At 36.3% G+C, this 19,284-nt stretch overlaps 1 protein-coding gene across 5 annotated transcripts in view; it reads left to right on the plus strand.

Annotated features, from left to right (window-relative positions):
- LOC129751017 (band 7 protein AGAP004871-like) overlaps positions 1-19,284 on the plus strand; it is a 396,735-nt gene that overhangs the window by 137,960 nt on the left and 239,491 nt on the right. Inside the window, exon 1 of one of the 5 annotated variants that reach the window (XM_055746256.1) lies at positions 4,887-5,000. The exons of the other annotated variants lie outside the window; for them this stretch is intronic. Within the exon in view, the coding sequence (XP_055602231.1) occupies positions 4,919-5,000 (82 nt within the window). The 5' untranslated portion in view covers positions 4,887-4,918. Of the gene's footprint in view, positions 1-4,886; positions 5,001-19,284 lie in introns of those variants that run through there. 5 annotated transcript variants of the gene reach the window in all.

Here is a 19,284-nt window from a genome sequence, read left to right on the forward strand (position 1 = left end):
TGTGGACGCAACCTGAATGTCCAGAAAAACAACTTGCTAATCAGATCTCGAGTGTCAATTTGACGTTCCTCGCTTAAAACCGCTATATCTCTCTTGTTTCTTATCCGATTCTAACTAAATGTATAGTTTTGGAAACCTCGTAAAGTTACTCAAATATAATTTCCACACATTGTTCACCTACAACACTCCAGTTTAACGCTATTCAATGTTTAAGAAAAAAAAAACCCATATAAGATACTTCGGAATAAGACTGTAAATCAACTACGGAATGCAAAAAAAACTATAATTATTTAATGTCCATAAAAGCTGAAGTTAGAAGCTGTAAGTTGCGCATAAGAATTTATTGTTTTTGAATTTTTGGAATTGAGTTTTTGAAAAAATGTAGTGTTAAAACAGTATTAGTTCGTTAAAGTCACACCAGATACATTTTGAAAAACCTGATTTAATACACTTGACCGTGGATTGTAGCCTTTTTTACAGCCTGTAAATTATATTTGGGTACATATGGCACAAAATAAATTATGATCAATGAATTTCATACGCAGTAAATCCAAAAAGAATTAGGGAAATATAGATTCAAAGTTTTTAATAGGATAAAAGTATTTTTATATAATCATAATTTTCATATCAATAACATTATTTGCAACTAATTGGAGATTTTTGAATGTTCAATTTTGTTTATAATGTCAATTTTATAAATTTTTATGATTTTGTCAACATTGTCAGTTCAGTCAATTTTGTCAGTTTTATCGCTCTTGTCAATCTTGTCAAGTTTGTCAATTTCGTCAGTTTTGTCAATTTTGTCAATTATGTGAATTTAGTCCATTTAACCATCGTCAATTTTGTTCATTTTGCCAATTTCCTCGATTTTGTCAATTTTGTCAACTTCATGATTATGTCAATTTTTTTCATTTTTGTCGATTTTGTCAATTTTGTCTGTTTTGTCAATTTTGCCACTTTTGTCAATTTTGTTAATCTCCTAAATTTTGTCACTTTTATCAAATTTGTCGATTTTGTCAATCTTGTCAATTTTGTAAGTTTTGTCAATTTAGTGAATTTGGTCTATTTTGTCATTGTCAATTTGGCCATTTTTCTCAATTTTGTCAATTTTCTTCGATTTTGTCAAATTGTCAATCTTGTCAATTTAGTCAATATGGTCAATTGGGTCAATTTTGTCAATTTTGCCAGTTTAATCAATCTTGTCAATTTTGTGAATTTTGTGAATTTAGTGAATTTTATCGATTTTGTCTTAGTCAATTTTGTCAATTTTGTCAATTTTGTCAATTTTGTCAATTTTGTCAATTTTGTCAATTTTGTCAATTTTGTCAATTTTGTCAATTTTGTCAATTTTGTCAATTTTGTCAATTTTGTCAATTTTGTCAATTTTGTCAATTTTGTCAATTTTGTCAATTTTGTCAATTTTGTCAATTTTGTCAATTTTGTTAATTTTGTCAATTTTGTCAATTTTGTCAATTTTGTCAATTTTGTCAATTTTGTCAATTTTGTCAATTTTGTCAATTTTGTTAATTTTGTCAATTTTGTCAATTTTGTCAATTTTGTCAATTTTGTCAATTTTGTCAATTTTGTCAATTTTGTCAATTTTGTCAATTTTGTCAATTTTGTAAATTTTTTAAATTTTGTCAATTTTGTCAATTTTGTCAATATTGTCAATTTTGTCAATTTTGTCAATTTTGTCAATTTTGTCAATTTTGTCAATTTTGTCAATTTTGTCAATTTTGTCAATTTTGTCAATTTTGTCAATTTTGTCAATTTTGTCAATTTTGTCAATTTTGTCAATTTTGTCAATATTGTCAACTTTGTCAATTTTGTCAATTTTGTCAATTTTGTCAATTTTGTCAATTTTGTCAATTTTGTCAATTTTGTCAATTTTGTCAATTTTTTCAATTTTGTCAATTTTGTCAATTTTGTCAATTTTGTCAATTTTGTCAATTTTGTCAATTTTGTCAATTTTGTCAATTTTGTCAATTTTGTCAATTTTGTCAATTTTGTCAATTCTATCAATTTTGCCTATTTTGTCAATTTTGTCGATTTTGTCATCGTCAATTTGGTCAATTTTGCCAATTTTCTCGATTTTATCAATTTTATAAATTTTGTTAATTTTCATGATTCTGTCAATTTTTTTCAATTTTGCCAATTTTGTCAAATCAGTAATTTATGTTAAGTTTGTCAATTCGGTCTATTTCGTCAATTTTTTTCAATTTTGTCGATTTTGTCATTTTTCTATTTGGTCAAACTGGTCAAAATGGTTAATTCGAGCAATTTTTTCTGTTTCTTCAACTTTGTCAATTATGATTATTAGCTTTTTTTCAAAAAAAAAAAAAAAATCCCAAATGCTTCAAACTCTACTATGGAGGGTTTGGTGGCGCTACTGTTTGGTTGTTATCTTCCATTGGCTTCAGCAAGTGAAAGTTCGGGTTCCAAGCCGTCATCGTTTTTGCTAGACACCAACCGAGTACGGTTTTCACACCACTATTTTACATTTTTTATTGTTATGATCTTGAAAAATTCAAAATAAAATATATCCTTATGTGCAACGCATAGCTTCTAACTACAGCTTTTTTGGACACAGAGTGAAATTTTTTTCCGGATCGACATAATTTTGCGACTTGGTCGTTGGTTGCTGTTCTGGTTCGAAGTGAACTTGCTTAGTGGTTTGGTTTCAGTTCAACAAAGTGAGTTCAATTTTAAGTTCATAAGGTCGATCTCAGCTTTGTTCTCTGGCCTAAGAAAAAAGGGATTAATTTTTAAGTGTTGAGTTATCAGTTTGAACTCCGTTTTGAACCATCGCAAGGAGGAAAAAGGGAACTTAACTCTAAGTTCATAGAAGCGAACTATGTTTTGAACCAAGGTCAAACTTAATTTTTAGTTTGAAAGATGTGTGAAAGATTTCTTCCCCAACAGTTTTAAATGAAGCGGTCGTACGATGTACTGTGAAGTTTTTACGCAATTTTTTGCGTGGTTTTGAGCGTTGTTTTTCACACGGCTATTTTATGCAGTATACAGGAATTAACGCGGCTTTTACGAGGTTTCGGAATTTACGCGGAATTTGAGACAAAATATTCCAAGTCCTTTTCAAAGGAAAACGCTTAGAAGCCTTTTTGAGATTTGAGCCAAAACGAAATTTTTGAGCCAGTTTTATAAAAATAATCATAAAAGAATCCTTAGATACTATTTAAAATCTGTAGATAAAATTTATTGAAAAATATTTTTTTCAATTTTTAATCTTGACTTTTTTTGGGTAATTTTTGGATTTTTATAAAATTTGCCTTGATATTTCCCTTAGTTTTGGTCTTCAATTTTGAAACTAAAACCCGGATTTTGCTAGGTTTTTATATAAAATTTCCCGGATTTTTTCGGTTCGAATACGTGGTGAAAAAAAAATATGGCAACCTTTCCCATGCTCATATGTATGACCCTAAGACCACAACACTTATTCAATTTTTATTTCAATATAAAGTAATAAAGTTATCATTTAATGATTCTCATAGAAAATTTGAAAATTGAGCTATAGATTTACAAATTATTAAATTTTTCGATGCCGTAAGAAACTTTACCCAATACGGCGGTTTGGCTTAATGATATCACCTACAAACATTGTATTGCTTTTAGTACCCTATACCAGCACTGTGAGTGTAAAAGTATTTTTCGGATAATCACCCATTTTTTTTTTCAAATAAATATTTGTATAATTCAGTTACCAGTCGGGACTAAAATGCAACAAAATATGAATGGAAAATTTAATATTTAAATCTCGTTTCCATATGCTGGAATGAAATTGTCATGCATCACGCGTTTGTTATTTCCAAAACTGCAATCATCCAAACATTAATTTTTATGATTTCAGCTAGTAAATTTTGCTGTAGCATTTTTTACCCCTTGATGTATGCAACACCCTAATACTTTTTTTTAAAACATTTTTGTCATCATAAATATTTATATCAAAAACTCTCAATTTTCAAACGTTTTCATTTAAATTTCTATTGAAAACAAAGTTGGTTGCATTCTACCCCTTTTTCTCAGTAGGATGAAAATCGAATGGGTTTGTAAAATTTAAAAATAACTGGCGAAACCAATTCTGTTATTTGACTACTTCAATTTGATATCCCTTCATCCCTTAAACTTCTGATGGACAAGCGGTATGATTATCTGTGAACACTAAGTTTTTAGAAGCCATTCTAGTTGAAATGTGTTGCATGATGCCCCAGTTGACGGTACCTTTGGAGTCATCTAGCATCAGTTTAAAACTGTGATTTTTAAATATTTTCGCTCTCCGCAGCCTTAGGACCAAAATTTTGAAAGTTTTTTCATCTTAAAAAAAAAATTTATGGGAGGCGAAAAATTATAAATTCAATATTTTCTATTCAAAGCTTGCAGCGGCCTCCGAGAAATATTAACGGTGGTGCATAGATTCAGGGGTGAAAATGCGAACAAAAATTCCAATTCGTTTTACTAGCATAAATCAGAGTGATGCTTTTCTTTTTTCGTTTAGTGTAGATAGTAATTAATGGCTTGTGAAAAACTGTTTTTCTATTTGAATGAGCGATCGCAAATTTTAAATAAACATCTAATAGTATGGATTAGCGATCGTTATCTTTGATCCAGTTTGTGTGTGTTCCGCTAAAATTGTGAATGATTTTTTTTTGCCATTCAATTATGACCAAACTTATCTACATATGTAAAGAATTTGAAAGAATTTCAAATGTCAGTCAGTTTTATCTCGAACCCATTATCAGTTGGAGGTTAGTGGGTAAACAAACTTCGGTCACCCCAAATCGGTACCGTTACTAGTCGGGAATGCATCTGATTCAAAGTTTCTGATTCAATCGAGTGTCTTAATTTTGGTGTTGTTTCGGTCGCAAGTCAAATTGTTAGTGTTACCAAATAATTAAGGTTAGTGATGACGGCACAGGTGCAACATTCAGCAGTCAACGATGCCGTCCCAATGGATGAGAATCCAAATCAAGCCGTCACCATCAACTGTGAGCATCAGCTAGTGTAACAATTTTCTTTATCACGTCCAGTTTATGATTTCCCAAGTGCAATTCATCAGTTCAATCAGTTGGAGATGCACCCAAAGTTGATTTCAACTATGATTTTTGAATTTTATTTTTATAATGATTAATGAAGAGTTTGTGAACAAATTTGTTATGAAAATTACTAACTTCAAAGATTATTTGTCATGCCTTTGTGTAGAGTGTATTTGATACTTCAGTCATTCTTCTGGTGTATCTTTTGAAAAAAAAAAAAAACGAAAATAATGACTTGCTGAACGTATAGATAACTGACCGATATTCATCGTTATTGAATGAGTGCTGATAACGGATAAGTGCGTCATTAGATAGAGAGAGCCATGAGCTGTAACTGAGTATTCCTGTTTTTTTTTCTGATGATATTCATATCTGAACAGCAGTGTTTGGCACAAAAAAAATCTCTCATCGCACTTCGTATGCTAACTTTCTGCTAGCGGATTAGAAAAAAAAACAAAGCCTGATTCGAAGAAAAAAAATTAACAACATTACATTTTTTATAATCTATTCTTTACATCTTGCCATATTCGCTGAAATCGTATTTTTCTAGAACTGCAATTGTTAGCTTAACAAAAAAATTATATTTAATTACCACAGGTTTCTTTCGAATTAATGTGGATGTGAGTAGTCAAATAAACTAATCTTTGCAAAGTTTAGCTTGTACAAGTAGAATTAGTCGATTTGGGGTCATTTTTGAATTTTTTAGACCCTGGGGACTGAAAAGCTTCGTTTGGGTTTAAAACTCATCCATGATTTTTTGCAGAATTTTTAAGTATCGTTTACATGAGTAAATTCTAAATTTTAAGTTTGTATGGGAAAATTGAATGTTTTGTACTAAAACATCAACATCATTTCTGATTCTTTTGTAAAATCAAGTCTGCTAATGATTTTGGTACCAATTTATAAATTATCTAAAGAAAATTTTTCCCTAAACAACTTCGTCGAAGACGAAAACGTCGTATCTTATTTATCAAACAATGTAAAAGATGTGTTAAAAAGCAGGTTTGAGTGATGGAATAGAGTTATCTTTATTCATGTGACGTCAATCTAGTCATTACACAACTTCACAATTCATTAGCGATTGCTATTTTCTCACTCTCCACTTATCATCTTCCCTGACTGGGAATGTATTCATTTCTCAATGAGTACTTTGATATTCTCTTACCCAGAATATCTGGCAACCTTATTGTGTTACCACGAACCCAATTAAAGTAGTCTCGCTTAACCGTGTTATGATGTGAACATTTGTACCGCGTTTATCATCATCACCTGTCATCAGCAATCATTGATCTATTATCCTCGATTGCGAATTGGACATTGTTACTAATAGAATAAGCAGCGGCTAGACCAGCTAAGGCAAGGTACTCTAAAAGTACGGAACCTCAGGGCCGGCTGGCTACTGGGTAACCAAGGACTTACGGATAAAATACAGAAATCGGAAATTTCATGTTACTTTGCGTTTTTTATTAACGTTTTCTTGTGGCGTGTTGTCTGTGTGTATAAAACAATGTTCTGTGTCTTGTGTGGCGTGTAATTTTTTAAACTAACCGTGATTGCTGCTGCTGTTGCTGCTGTGCAGCGACGTCGCAGTTCCGGAAGCAGGAGGGCCGTCGATGTTATGGCGTATCGACGGGATGCCGAAACCGTCGGCGCCAGCGGGCGTTGCTGGACTCGGTCGTTGCAGGCGTCTTCCTTCTTTGGCTTTTAATCGGCCTGCCCACGAGAGTGCCCCGTATCTGGACAGGCCGAGAAGGGAAGTCCTCCTTGGAATTTAGGATTCCGCAGAACCCGAGGACGTAGATGCTGATCCTTTACTTTTTAGGCGCGAGACCACAAAGAGTCTGCGGGCCGACCCGTGCCGAAGACACACCGGTATCCGGGTGAATTCCGTGGACGCTCACAAACACTATACAGGACTATGACTTCACACACGGACGCTTGATACAGAAGAGAGCGAATTTTCCGGAAGCAAGCTTCCTTTTCGCCTTCCATGTTCTCTTTTTCCATTTGATCCTCCTTTCCTCCTCTGTTAGTTGACAGCAGCCAGCAGCAAAATGTAGCCTACTGTGGTGCTATCTTGTTGTGAGACTGGACAAGGAACATGAATTTTCTAGAGCTAAATATACAAAACTACAAAATGAAAACAAAAATCAAACGATTTGTAATCAACCGGTTACAACATAGCAAGAGGAACCAAAACAAACAATGTTTGGTTCTGCCCGTGGCAGCAGAAGTCTGCTGCTGTTAAACAAGATGTTTCAACGAAATGTTTTTTTAGGAGTTTGTCTTTTGGCATTGAAAAACAATGATTATTTAGTGTTTTTCAATGACAAAAGACATACACCTGTTAAACAGCAAATATATTTTCTGCCTACTAAGATACGAAGATGCGGTCTTTGACGAAGTTGTTACGTGGATTTTTTTTAGAAATTTGCACAAAACTGTTCATTAGCCAGCTCGGTTTTACAAAAGAATCAAACATGATGTTGATTCTAAGAACAAAATATTCAATTTTCCCAAACAAACCTAAAAGTTCAAATTTACTCATGTAAACGTAACTTAAAAATTTTGCAAAAACTTTATGGATTTTGTTCGAACCAAAACAGTAAAAACTGTAAGTCATGTGTAAGCCATAGATTGTCACCTAAGGGCTGTCCCAACGGTAGATGCAAAACACGGTTTTCGACCACGCTAAAACATTTCGGCTGGCACCGGTGGCGTATATTGCTGTTTTAGCACAGTTATCGATTTCAAAATTCCCAACAGTTATACGCCTTTGTTCCAAATTCATGCAAATTTGGAACAGGATTTCAAAATATACGACAGACCCGACAGACCGATTTAGTTCACGGTGAGAAAATTTTAGCCAACAATGATTTCTTTCACACATGTTTGAATAACATTGGGTGTGATAATAGTTTCTTTTTGAGATATTGTTTGAATGTTTTTTTCGCTTCAACCAGCCAACATTCAACATTCCACTCCCTGCGACGAAGCAGTTACTCGAACAGGTGCCGCATGTAAGTAAGTGTTCTGTTCCAGGAAAAATAACAGTGAATTTCCATTCAGTCAATAAAAAAATGGATCAAGAACGAGTTCCGGATCTCATCAATCCTCAGCAGTAGTACGGTCAATACACGCCGAGGCAGCTTCCAAACACAAGTATGCTGAACCGGATATGATTGAAAGCAGCCAAGAAAGTCAATAGACTTTGATTGCATCATAAGTGAATAATAATTGCAAAAAAAATAAAATTATTGAGAAATGCGCAATTTATTTTTGAAATTAGTATGTATTTTTTAGTGCTGTCAGTTTTAATTTAGTTTATATTCTTAGGAATCTTATTTCACCTACAATGCATGGTTGTAAAATCTATTATTTTTCTGTTACTGGAACGTTTTATAAATATTACATTCTAGGGAGTTCCAGGATGTTATCGATAATAAAAAGAATCATGTTAAATCAATATTCTTAAACCATTTATTTGAGTTATTCACAATTGAGGATGTGGTTGCTAGCTGGTGTCCAATCGGAGCATCGAGAGATTTTTTTTTAAAGTTACATGTACAAAGCGGGGAGTTCCATCAAGAAGGCTTTAACGAATCATTTGCGCGACCTTTTCATGGCGATTTGATTTACTCACTCAGCATCACCAAATCTGTGGTCTCAGCTCAATAGTCCGCTGCTGGACGGGACCGAAAAACAAAATTTCCTTTGACTTTGGGATAAATATTTCTCATTTCCTTTATCAATGTCAGCAATAACTTGAAAAAAATTGCTTTTTCATTTCATTTTAACAAAACCTTATTCCATTGATTCAAAGCAATTTGATTGAATTTATTGAAGAATTGTTTCAATTGACCTTTTTTCCTCGTTGTGTAGTCATTTTTGTTTTTAAATTAATGAAATCCTGGTAGAATAGTTGAAATCATTGTTCTGTCAAAAAGAATATTCGTAGAGTTAATTTTAAGACAATTAACCGTGAAACTCAAAACGTATGCAATTTTTCTAATAAAATGGGTTTTTTCTTCTCAATTATTGAGTGTCTGCAATGAAAGTGTTTCCGTTTTAAATTTGCTCCTACACCGGTGGGGAGTGGGTGTTTTAGCCGATTCTAAAATTTCAAATTTTGCTAAAACTGGTATACTTAAAACCAATATTTACGCCTGAACCGTTGCAGGTGCTCTAATGATGTACGCCTGCCATCAGATTTTCTACAGTCACTTCCTTTCCTCGGTGCAGAACGCCAGTTTTCTATGAACTACCTCTCGCTGCTTACAATTTTGTGTCTTCTTACGGTTTTGCTTGGCTATCGTCCAGTTTTTTTTTTCGATAGGGAGAAATTCTGGTGTGTCAAGAGGGTTCTTATTCTTGGGCACAACCTGAATGTTTTTAGCGGAATACCACTCCAAGGCCTTTTTTCATAATGGCAGGATGCCAAATCCGGCCAAAACAGCACATTCAGAAAAAGCAGCAAACGCTTATGAAGACACTCTTTCACGTAAATTTCCTCGTTCCTGGTTTTGAAATAATTTCACATTAAAAGTTTTCGTATCAAATCGCAACTTTGGATAACTGGTTCTAAACCTAAAATGTGAGCTACATAACTTCGCTTTTATCGATGGTTTAAATCTTTGAATTTGTTTAAAAGTCTGGTAGATAAAACTTAGATGATTTGAGCATAAAATACGCTTTTCTAGGAGAGCCTTCCATTTCTTTAAAAAACTTATTCTATACTCAAATCAAACAAACCTAATATTCCAAATTTTTTTTCAAATTCAAAGATTTAAACCTTTGCTGGAAATAAATCAAATGAGAAAAAAAAATTAGAAAAAAAAACATTAGATTTTCGAAATTTCGGATTTTTTTTTGCTTGCCGCTAGTATGCTGCATTTAAAAGCATAATTCAAATGTTATGAATCTAATAATGAAACCTATTTCCACAAAACTTAACACAGCACTTCTCGTTACTTAAATATATTAAGTTAGCAGATTTTTTTCTATTGGTTTCCTTAATATAAAATGCTGAATCTCGATGTCTTTACTGTGTTCACAATGTTAAGCAAAACAACGAGAAAATGTAGATTTTTTTGCAGATTTTTTAGGAGAAGATCAGGTACATGTTTATTTATTCATAAAGAATAAATTCCATAATAAAAATTTTGTGGATGGTGTTTTTGAATCTGCTTTCTGAATCTGAATTATGAACCTGAATGTATCCGAATTTCCATACGATTTCTGAAATATATAAAAAAAAAAGATTTTCGAATCTTATTCCAGATCAGAATTTCATGAGCCGAGTTTAAGAGCCGCCGATCATGGTCTAGAGGATAGCGTTCATGTCTTCTAAGCCATAGTTCATGAGATCGAATCTCGTTCACAGCACACATAGTAGTCTTTCCGTGGTCTGGTGGTTTTAGCATTTATGAGATGCTTGCCATCATATCCTTGAAAGATGTACGCCTCAGAGTTAAGTAAATTAGATCTCTTCAAAGAAACATGAAGTTTCACTGAGATCCTATATGTGCTTGTTCGTTTCAAGAGCCCTCATTAATGAAACTTTTATTGTAATTCTGTTGTTCAGGTTTAATTTAAGCTCATTGTTTATTTTCTGTATTGTGAAAATGAATTAAAATTTGAATTCCTAAATATCTGAATCTGAGATTTCATATTTTGGATTGCCATTTCGAAGCTTTAATTCTTTAAATTTTGTGCGTTAGATTTGAGTTTCGAAATTTCGAATTTAAATCTTGTTCTTTCATATTCGGAAAACTTTTATCGAAATATTGAAAATTCCTTTAATTTCGAAAAACATGATTCGAATTTGATTTGCAATGTAAAACCAAATTTGAACGAAGAAGCTTTTCATTTCTAATTTCCTATGATTATCTTAACTGAACTGAAAATCAAGAATCCTCAACTGGATACAGAATCCGAGATACGAAAATAGGAATACGATTTTGATTATGGGAATTATGAAACTTCTGAAATGGGTTTAATTTAATTTAAAATATAATATTTGGACCTGAATTTCTATGAACAAGTGAAGAAATTTTTAATGTGCGCTGCAGAATTTTTAGCTTTTTATCTGTTATAAGAATATGGTTCTGAATTTTAATTTTTAGTGTAGAGCAGAAAACCTTGCTTGCTTTTTAAGAACCTCATGGGGGAGGTTAGCCCCCAAACACCCCTCCCCCCTCCCCGTTCCTACGGCCATGGTGCTTGAATATGTCCACCACCTTTCCTCATCCGGTTGCTGTATAAAACCCTTGTCAAAGAAGCTGTCTAAAGTCTGCCTTGGCGTGGGTTTCGTCGTCCATTACCACGAAATCAAACTTTGTCAACAATGTCGTAAACAGTTTCCAAGATCTTGTTTTTGCCGTATGGCATGGCTTTTAATTGCGATTAGCAGTCAATACCCTCTTATAAGTCGATTTTCCCGATAGTTTTTATTTTAAGCTTCATGCATGATTGTACACGATATTCCCGATTTATTGGCGACATCTCGAACGGAGAGATTGAAGTTTAGCTTGAAAGTGCTAACCACTCTTCTGTTCGTCACTGCGATTCCTGGATTTTGATTTTCCCCAGATTCCGACTTTCTAGTTGTCGAAATACGTTGCCGAACATTTTTTATTTCTTTGGTTACGGTTGATTTGGACACATTTAAAAATTTTGCTATTCCTGCTATGTTTCGTTGAAAATCGAGTGTTTGACAAATCACTCGCTTCTTAAAATGCTTTTCAATATGTTCAATATGATGAAAACCGACACAGTCTATAATATGATGAAAAACCACAAAACTAACCATATTTTTATTATAAGCTGTAAAAATGGAGTTTTCGTGACACAGCTCCTGGCGCCAACTTACTCATCATTCCCTAAGCTCCTCGTTCCTCGATCATGGTAATAATACCAATAGCTAAATTTCGATTTTTTCGTAGATCATTCGATTTTCATTTGACAATTCGAAATATTTTTTATGAAGAGTTTTGTAACTCAATTAGTTTAAATTTCAGTTTCTATGTGTCGTATCAACACCATTCTTATTGAAGACAAGTGTACGATCTTTTGAAAATTTTAACCAAAGAGGAAATTTCAAAATAAATTCAGATAATCTAAATAGTATATTCTCTAATAAAATGCCTAGACTTAATTTCAAAAAAAAATTAGATAATCTTAAAGGTATGTATATTCTCTAATAAAATGTCTAGACTAAATCGTTCACCAGAAGATCCTTTTTAAAAGAACTACGATTATTTCCTCAATAAGGGGTCATCCATAAATAACGTAACGCATCTAGGGAGAGGGGGGTAAGCTCGAGCGTTCCGTAACGATTTTTCCTTAAAAATTTTAGTTTGTTAATCGCAGCTTTTTTATGTCATGCAACTTTTGCAGAATTACGACTAAATATCATCGTTACGTAATTTTCACAGGGGGGGTACGTCGAAGCGTTACGATTTGTGACATACGGGGGGGGGGGGGTCAAAAAATTGCATTTTTTGCGTTACGTAATTTATGGATTTATGGATAACATTTTCGCGATGAATGTCTTTAAATCTATAACTTTTATTCATTAGCTAAAGTTAATTCTTCAAATTGTTAAAATTGTATTCAATTATATTAGGGTAAAATACCTAGATTTCAACAGTTTTTGCTTGATTTAAAAAAAAACATGTAAATAAACTATTTGATTAAAGTTTTTCATTTCAAATATAATTGGTTATATGAATCAGACTTTTTTCTAATTCTCCACATTTTTTATTGATCCAAAGTTTCAAAACAGCGTTTTTATTATCCTTTCACTGAAACCTCTCGATGATCTAGTTTTCGACATTTTAGTATTCGACACAAAAAGTATTAGTTTTCGACAAGCATATTTCCACCTCCTTTGTTAGTTCAGCAATATGAATATTTGCGTATTGCAATTGCTTGTCTACTTCCCGGCGTTTTTTACACCATGGAAACAGTATAAACATACCGAAGAAGATGGGTGTCGAAAAATATAGGGGAGAGTGGGGTATCGTGGGCCATGGGGAAACGTGGGCCACTTTTAATATCTCAGATGTGTGTAGAGATGGCTAGTGAAGTAGACAATATGCAACTCGAGACCCCATACACCCAACCTTCGGGTAGTGGTCATATCACCTCTTGTCTGCAACTACGATTCTCTACCTCCCCGTGGTACTAGCTGGGGTGCGAGCAACCTTAGCGGAGATCGGGTACCCAACCCCGGTGGATGCTTTGGTCGCATGCAGAATGAGTTAGGGGGCTTCGTACGCGTCTGTTCTCCATGTTAGGGGCGGCGTGCGGAGTGCAACAACGTCCTGGTGGTGTTCGGGACCCAAAACAGCAACATCACGACGGTCCTCCTGCGAGATAGTGGGGTTAGCTGCGGGCCTTGCGAGCCTGTGACTACTAAAAAACATAAGCAACGAATAACGAACAACAAATTTCGGATGGAAATCGGCAAAGACCCACGCGACGAAAAGGGACTAGCGATTGGAAACTTGGAACATGGAACTGCCGATCTCTAAATTTTGTGGGCAGTACCCACGTGCTCTCCAACGAATTGAAGAGCCGCAAATTCGACATCGTAGCGCTGCAGGAGGTATGCTGGAAGGGCTCCACGGTACGAACGTATCCAGATGGTCGTGCTATCTACCAGAGCTGCGGCAACACACACGAGCTTGGAACAGCTTTTATAGTGATGGGAAAGATGCAAAAGCGCGTGATCGGGTGGTGGCCGATCAACTCACGAATGTGCCGGTTGAGAATCAAGGGCCGGTTCTTCAACATCAGCATCATCAACGTGCACAGCCCTCACCTCGGAAGTACCGGTGACGACAAAGACGAATTCTACGCGCAGCTGGAGCGTGAATACGACCGTTGCCCAAAACATGATATCAAGATCGTCATCGGGGATTTCAATGCTCAGGTCGGCCAGGAGGAGGAATTTAAACCGACAATTGGAAGGTTCAGCGCGCACCAGCTGACCAACGAAAACGGCCTCAGACTCATTGATTTCGCCGCCTCCAAACGAATGGCCGTACGTAGTACCTTTTTTCAGCATCGCCTCCCACACAAGTACACCTGGAGATCACCGTACCAAACTCAATCACAGATCGACCACGTTTTGATCGACAGCCGGCACTTTTCGGACATCATCGACGTCAGATCCTGTCGGGGCGCCAACATCGAGTCGGACCATTATCTGGTGATGGTGAAGATGCGCCCAAAACTCTCCGTAGTGAACAACACGCGAAACCGGCGCCCGCCTCGGTTAAATATCGCGCGACTGAAGCAACCTGAGGTCGCGGCAGACTACGCGCAATCGGTCGAAGCAGCGCTGCCGGCAGAGGGCGAGCTTGACGAAGCCCCTCTCGAGGACTGTTGGGATACCATCAAAACAGCCATCAACAGTGCTGCGGAGAACGTCATCGGTTATGTGGAGCGATCTCGACGGAACGACTTGTTCGACGAGGAGTGTAGGAGGGTGATGGACGAAGAGAATGCCGCGCGGGCGGCAGTAGTGCAAAGAGGCACCCGTCGAAATGTGGAAAATCACCGACAGCGGAAGAGGCAGCGAGTCCGACTTTTCCAGGAGAAAAAGCGCCGCCTGGAGGAGGAGGAGCTCGAGGAGCTGGAGCAGCTGCATCGTTCCCAAGAAACACGAAAGTTCTATCAGAAACTCAACGCATCCCGCAAAGGCTTCGTGCCGCAAGCCGAAATGTGCCGGGATAAGGACGGGGGTATCCTGACGGACAATCGTGAGGTGATCAAAAGGTGGAAGCAGCACTTCGATGAACACCTGAACGGCGCACATGCAGGAGATCAAGACGGTGGGGGAAGGTACATCGCCGGCGTAGCCAACGACGAAGAGGAGCCACTCCCAACGATGAGTGAAGTTAAGGAAGCTATTCGCCAGCTGAATAGAAACAAGTCGGCTGGGAAGGATGGCATCGCAGCTGAACTCATCAAAATGGGCCCGGACAGGTTGGCCGATTGCCTACACCGGTTGATAGTCCGGATCTGGGACATTGAACAGCTACCGGAGGAGTGGAAGGAGGGGGTAATATGCCCCATCTACAAGAAGGGCGACAAATTGGACTGTGAGAACTACCGAGCGATCACTGTCCTCAATGCCGCCTACAAAGTGTTGTCCCGAATCCTACTCCGCCGCCTCACGCCACAAGCAAACAGATTCGTGGGAAGTCATCAGGCCGGCTTCATGGAGGGACGGTCTACGACGGACCAGATATTCACATTACGGCAAATCCTCCAAAAATGCCGTGAACACCAAGTCCCAACGCATCATCTATTCATCGACTTCAAAGCCGCATACGACACGATCGACCGTAACGAGCTATGGAAAATCATGGACGAGAACGGCTTTTCCGGGAAGCTAATCAGACTGATCAAGGCGACGATGGATGGAACGCAGTGCTGTGTGCGGATTTCGGGTGAATTGTCGAGTTCATTCGAATCGCGCAGGGGGCTTCGACAAGGTGATGGTCTATCCTGCATGATGTTCAACGTGGCGCTAGAAGGTGTTATTCGACGAGCGGTGGGCGAAATGCGGGGCACGATTTTCAACAGATCCAGGCAACTTATCTGCTTTGCCGATGACATTGATATAGTCGGCAGATCATCTGCGGCGGTGGAGGAGATCTACCGCAAACTGAAACGCGAAGCAGGAAGGATTGGGTTGATGATTAATACGTCCAAGACGAAGTACATGCTGGCCTGCGGATCCGAGACCGACCGAACCCGCTTGTCCAGTAATAACAAGGTCATGATCGACGGCGACGAGCTGGAGATAGTCGAAGACTTTGTCTATCTCGGCTCACTGGTGACCGCAGACAATGACACCAGCCGTGAGATCCGGAGGCGAATTATCAGCGGAAGTCGTGCCTACTATGGACTCCACAAGCAACTGCGGTCGAGAAGACTTTGCCCTCGTACGAAGTGTAACCTGTATATGACGCTTATTAGACCGGTTGTTCTCTGCGGGCACGAGACATGGATATTGCTCGAGGAGGACCTGCGTACACTCGGAGTATTCGAGCGACGAGTGTTAAGAACCATCTTTGGCGGCGTACAGGAGAACGGAGTGTGGAGGCGAAGGATGAACCACGAGCTCGCGCGACTCTACGGCGAACCCAGTATCCAGAAGGTGGTGAAAGCTGGCCGGATACGCTGGGCTGGACATGTTGCGAGAATGCCGGACGACTGTCCTGCAAAACAGGTGTTCGCTACGAATCCGGTAGGAACAAGACGAGCGGGGGCGCAACGAGCGAGGTGGTTAGACCAAGTGGAGCGTGATCTGGCGAACGTGGGGTGCCCGAGAAATTGGAGAACGGTTGCTATGAACCGAGTGAATTTTAGGAATTATGTTCGTCAAGTTATGTCGTGAGACGGAATACTATGTAAATAAAATAATGTGTTTAGAGATAAAAATCTCAAACCAACTGTCACCGTCATCGCTATGCGTGAGCATATATTCCTATATGTTGTTGACTGAAATACGCATCATTTGCTTCTTTTATTTATCAAACTAGAAAAAGTTAGAAAAATTTACTTACATAATTAAAAAAACACCCGCTTATTTCATCGATGGGAAACCTAAAGAACATAACAAAAATATGCTCATACACTTAAGGCTATGATCATTTAGTATCCGGGCACTTTATTTCGGTGATAGCTACGTTATTAGAGCTCGAATATGCAAAACTTTAGCAGCGTTGTGTTGGTTATGAAAAGGACTATCTTGTCAATTTTTGCCAGATTTTTAAGTTAATGTGTGTTTGAGATATTTACGATGCAAAAAGACATGGTAAAAATAATTTTGCACAAATTTGCTCCTTTTGCGCATTTTGCGCCTCGAAAACTCTTCGTTTTCGACTTGAAAACTCATAAACTGTTGATTTTTTTCTGTTTCTTTTTTGGACCGAATGGTTAAGAAGTATAATGAGCCACTCTAGAATCCACACGAAGTTCAAATCAAGCATCGGAATGGAACCCTTGATCTTAAATATGGTAAAAAGTCTATGGTTATTGGGGATAACTGAATGCAGACCCCTTAAATAATGCAATTAATCGATTTCCGTCAGTCAAAAAGTATTTTCCGACTAGTTGACACCTAGTAAATAACTAATAGTGAACAGTTCCTTAGATTGCAACATGTGCAACCGGTTTTTACGCAATATGACAGATGTGTCCTGATGGACGAAGAAATTTATGTTAAAACCGGATTTAAGAGATCAAATTTTTCGAGATGGCTACTAATGAAAAGGTTCCAATCAGATTCCAATTGCTTTTTCCAGGTAAGTTTGTGTAAACTATCATGATTTTGCAAAGGTTTTACTTCTGTGGTAAAAATAATAGATCAATACATGACTGACACAAGTGTGCAAAGATAAAAAAGAGATTTTATGAAAAAGTATAATTATTTCTTGAAATCATTGATAAATATATTTTTTTATATTTTTATATTAAATGGCATATTAACACCTTCATTTCCTCCATAGAATGTTTTTCGATCAAATGAAAATTTTTTAAAATACAATCGTTTGTAACTGCCCGGATACTAAATGATCATAGCCTTATGACCTTAGTTTTGGCATGATCTTTCACGTGGAAAAGGAATTTTTGATGAAACTTCAATAAGTCACACAAACGCAACCAATTTGCAAATCATAGCTTGTAGGGAATCGTGGGCCACACATCTTAAATCACCTATATTTTTATGTTTTTATACACATTCAGAACTTATAATACGTTTTACCTATCTGCAAAGTTTTCTTATGCCAAATGAAGAGTAATGAAAAATATTTTGTCCATCCTATATAAGAAATTTTGCCAAAACGTTCGCGAGCCAGGTTTTGGAATCTGTGCGATCATACACAGCTCTCTTTTTTTATTTCATCATCTGAAATTGCTTTAAATAATGAAATGAATTAGGAAATCACAGTTTTGGGTCAACTCATAAACTTTGCATGTTATTTGGTCAATTTGGATTTGGTGGCCCACGATTCCCCACCATTTTTCAAAATCAAAAAAATATTGCTTTTTTTCAAACAGTCAGAATTTGGGGAAAATTAAAAAAAAAATACCTTATGATACTTCGAAAATGTAAAAAACCATACCATTTTATATTTTCATTTTATCTTTTATAATAAAGAAGTTATGGAACAACGAAAAAAAAGTGGCCCATGATTCCCCACTCTCCCATATTATTAGGTGAATTTCCAGTGCTAGTTTTCGACAGCTCAAAAAAACAGTTGAAATTTCATTAAATGTTAGCAAAAATACAAAATAAATTACCGAAAAGATTGATTTATCTATCCATTGAATTCTTTTATGTTGCTTTTAATCAAATAAAAGGAAGGTTTTTTTCGTGATTCAAAATCATTTTTATTTGGTCGATAGCAATTTCCCAGGTGATTTAGAATGTTACTTTTAAATTATTGATTTACTACTATTAAATAACTTATCTAGAAGAATTTTTATATTCATTGTATACTAAAGTGGGAGAGCAAATAAAGAAAAATATGAACATAGGTAGCTTGAGCCACCAAACAGAAAGATAAGCCTTTCATTAAAATTTTGTCGAAAACTAGCTCCTGTCGAAATTTAGAGTATCTACCCTATGATATTATTTTTTAAATTTTAATATTCTATTACACCAGAAGGACCGGCAAATTGAATATACCTATTTGGACCGTTACTAGTCAAAACGACTGGTAAAGGGGACATTTTTTATTACATATAACTTTGAACTTTTTTCTTTTGATATTATTTTTGTTACTTCTTTTATAACATTTTTGTTATAAAATGGAAATATTTTTTCACCATGGGTGCACGGAATCACCTCATTTTGGCATAGCTGACAGTTGCGTGTATGTCATAACTTGAATATTTCAAATAATTATCAAAAAATTAAAATGATTATGAGTATTGACCATGGAAGCACAGTTTCACTCCAATTTTGTCGTAGTAGACATTTTCTAGCACCCATCCCTCTGAAGTTTTTCATCATATTGCTTTTTAATTATACCTGACATTGAAGATTTTTAAGCATATTTTTTCTAAAAGTAGAGCAATTTACCATGTGTGCGTGGATTTATCCAAAATCAACTTTTTGCATGCTTAAGGTAAAGAAGAAAAGCTTCTATAGATTCAAAAGATTATTTGTGTTATAAACATGGTTGTTTTCTATGGGTGCACGGATTCG

The sequence above is a fragment of the Uranotaenia lowii genome, chromosome 3, assembly GCF_029784155.1.
Source record: "Uranotaenia lowii strain MFRU-FL chromosome 3, ASM2978415v1, whole genome shotgun sequence".
Taxonomy (NCBI): domain Eukaryota; kingdom Metazoa; phylum Arthropoda; class Insecta; order Diptera; family Culicidae; genus Uranotaenia; species Uranotaenia lowii.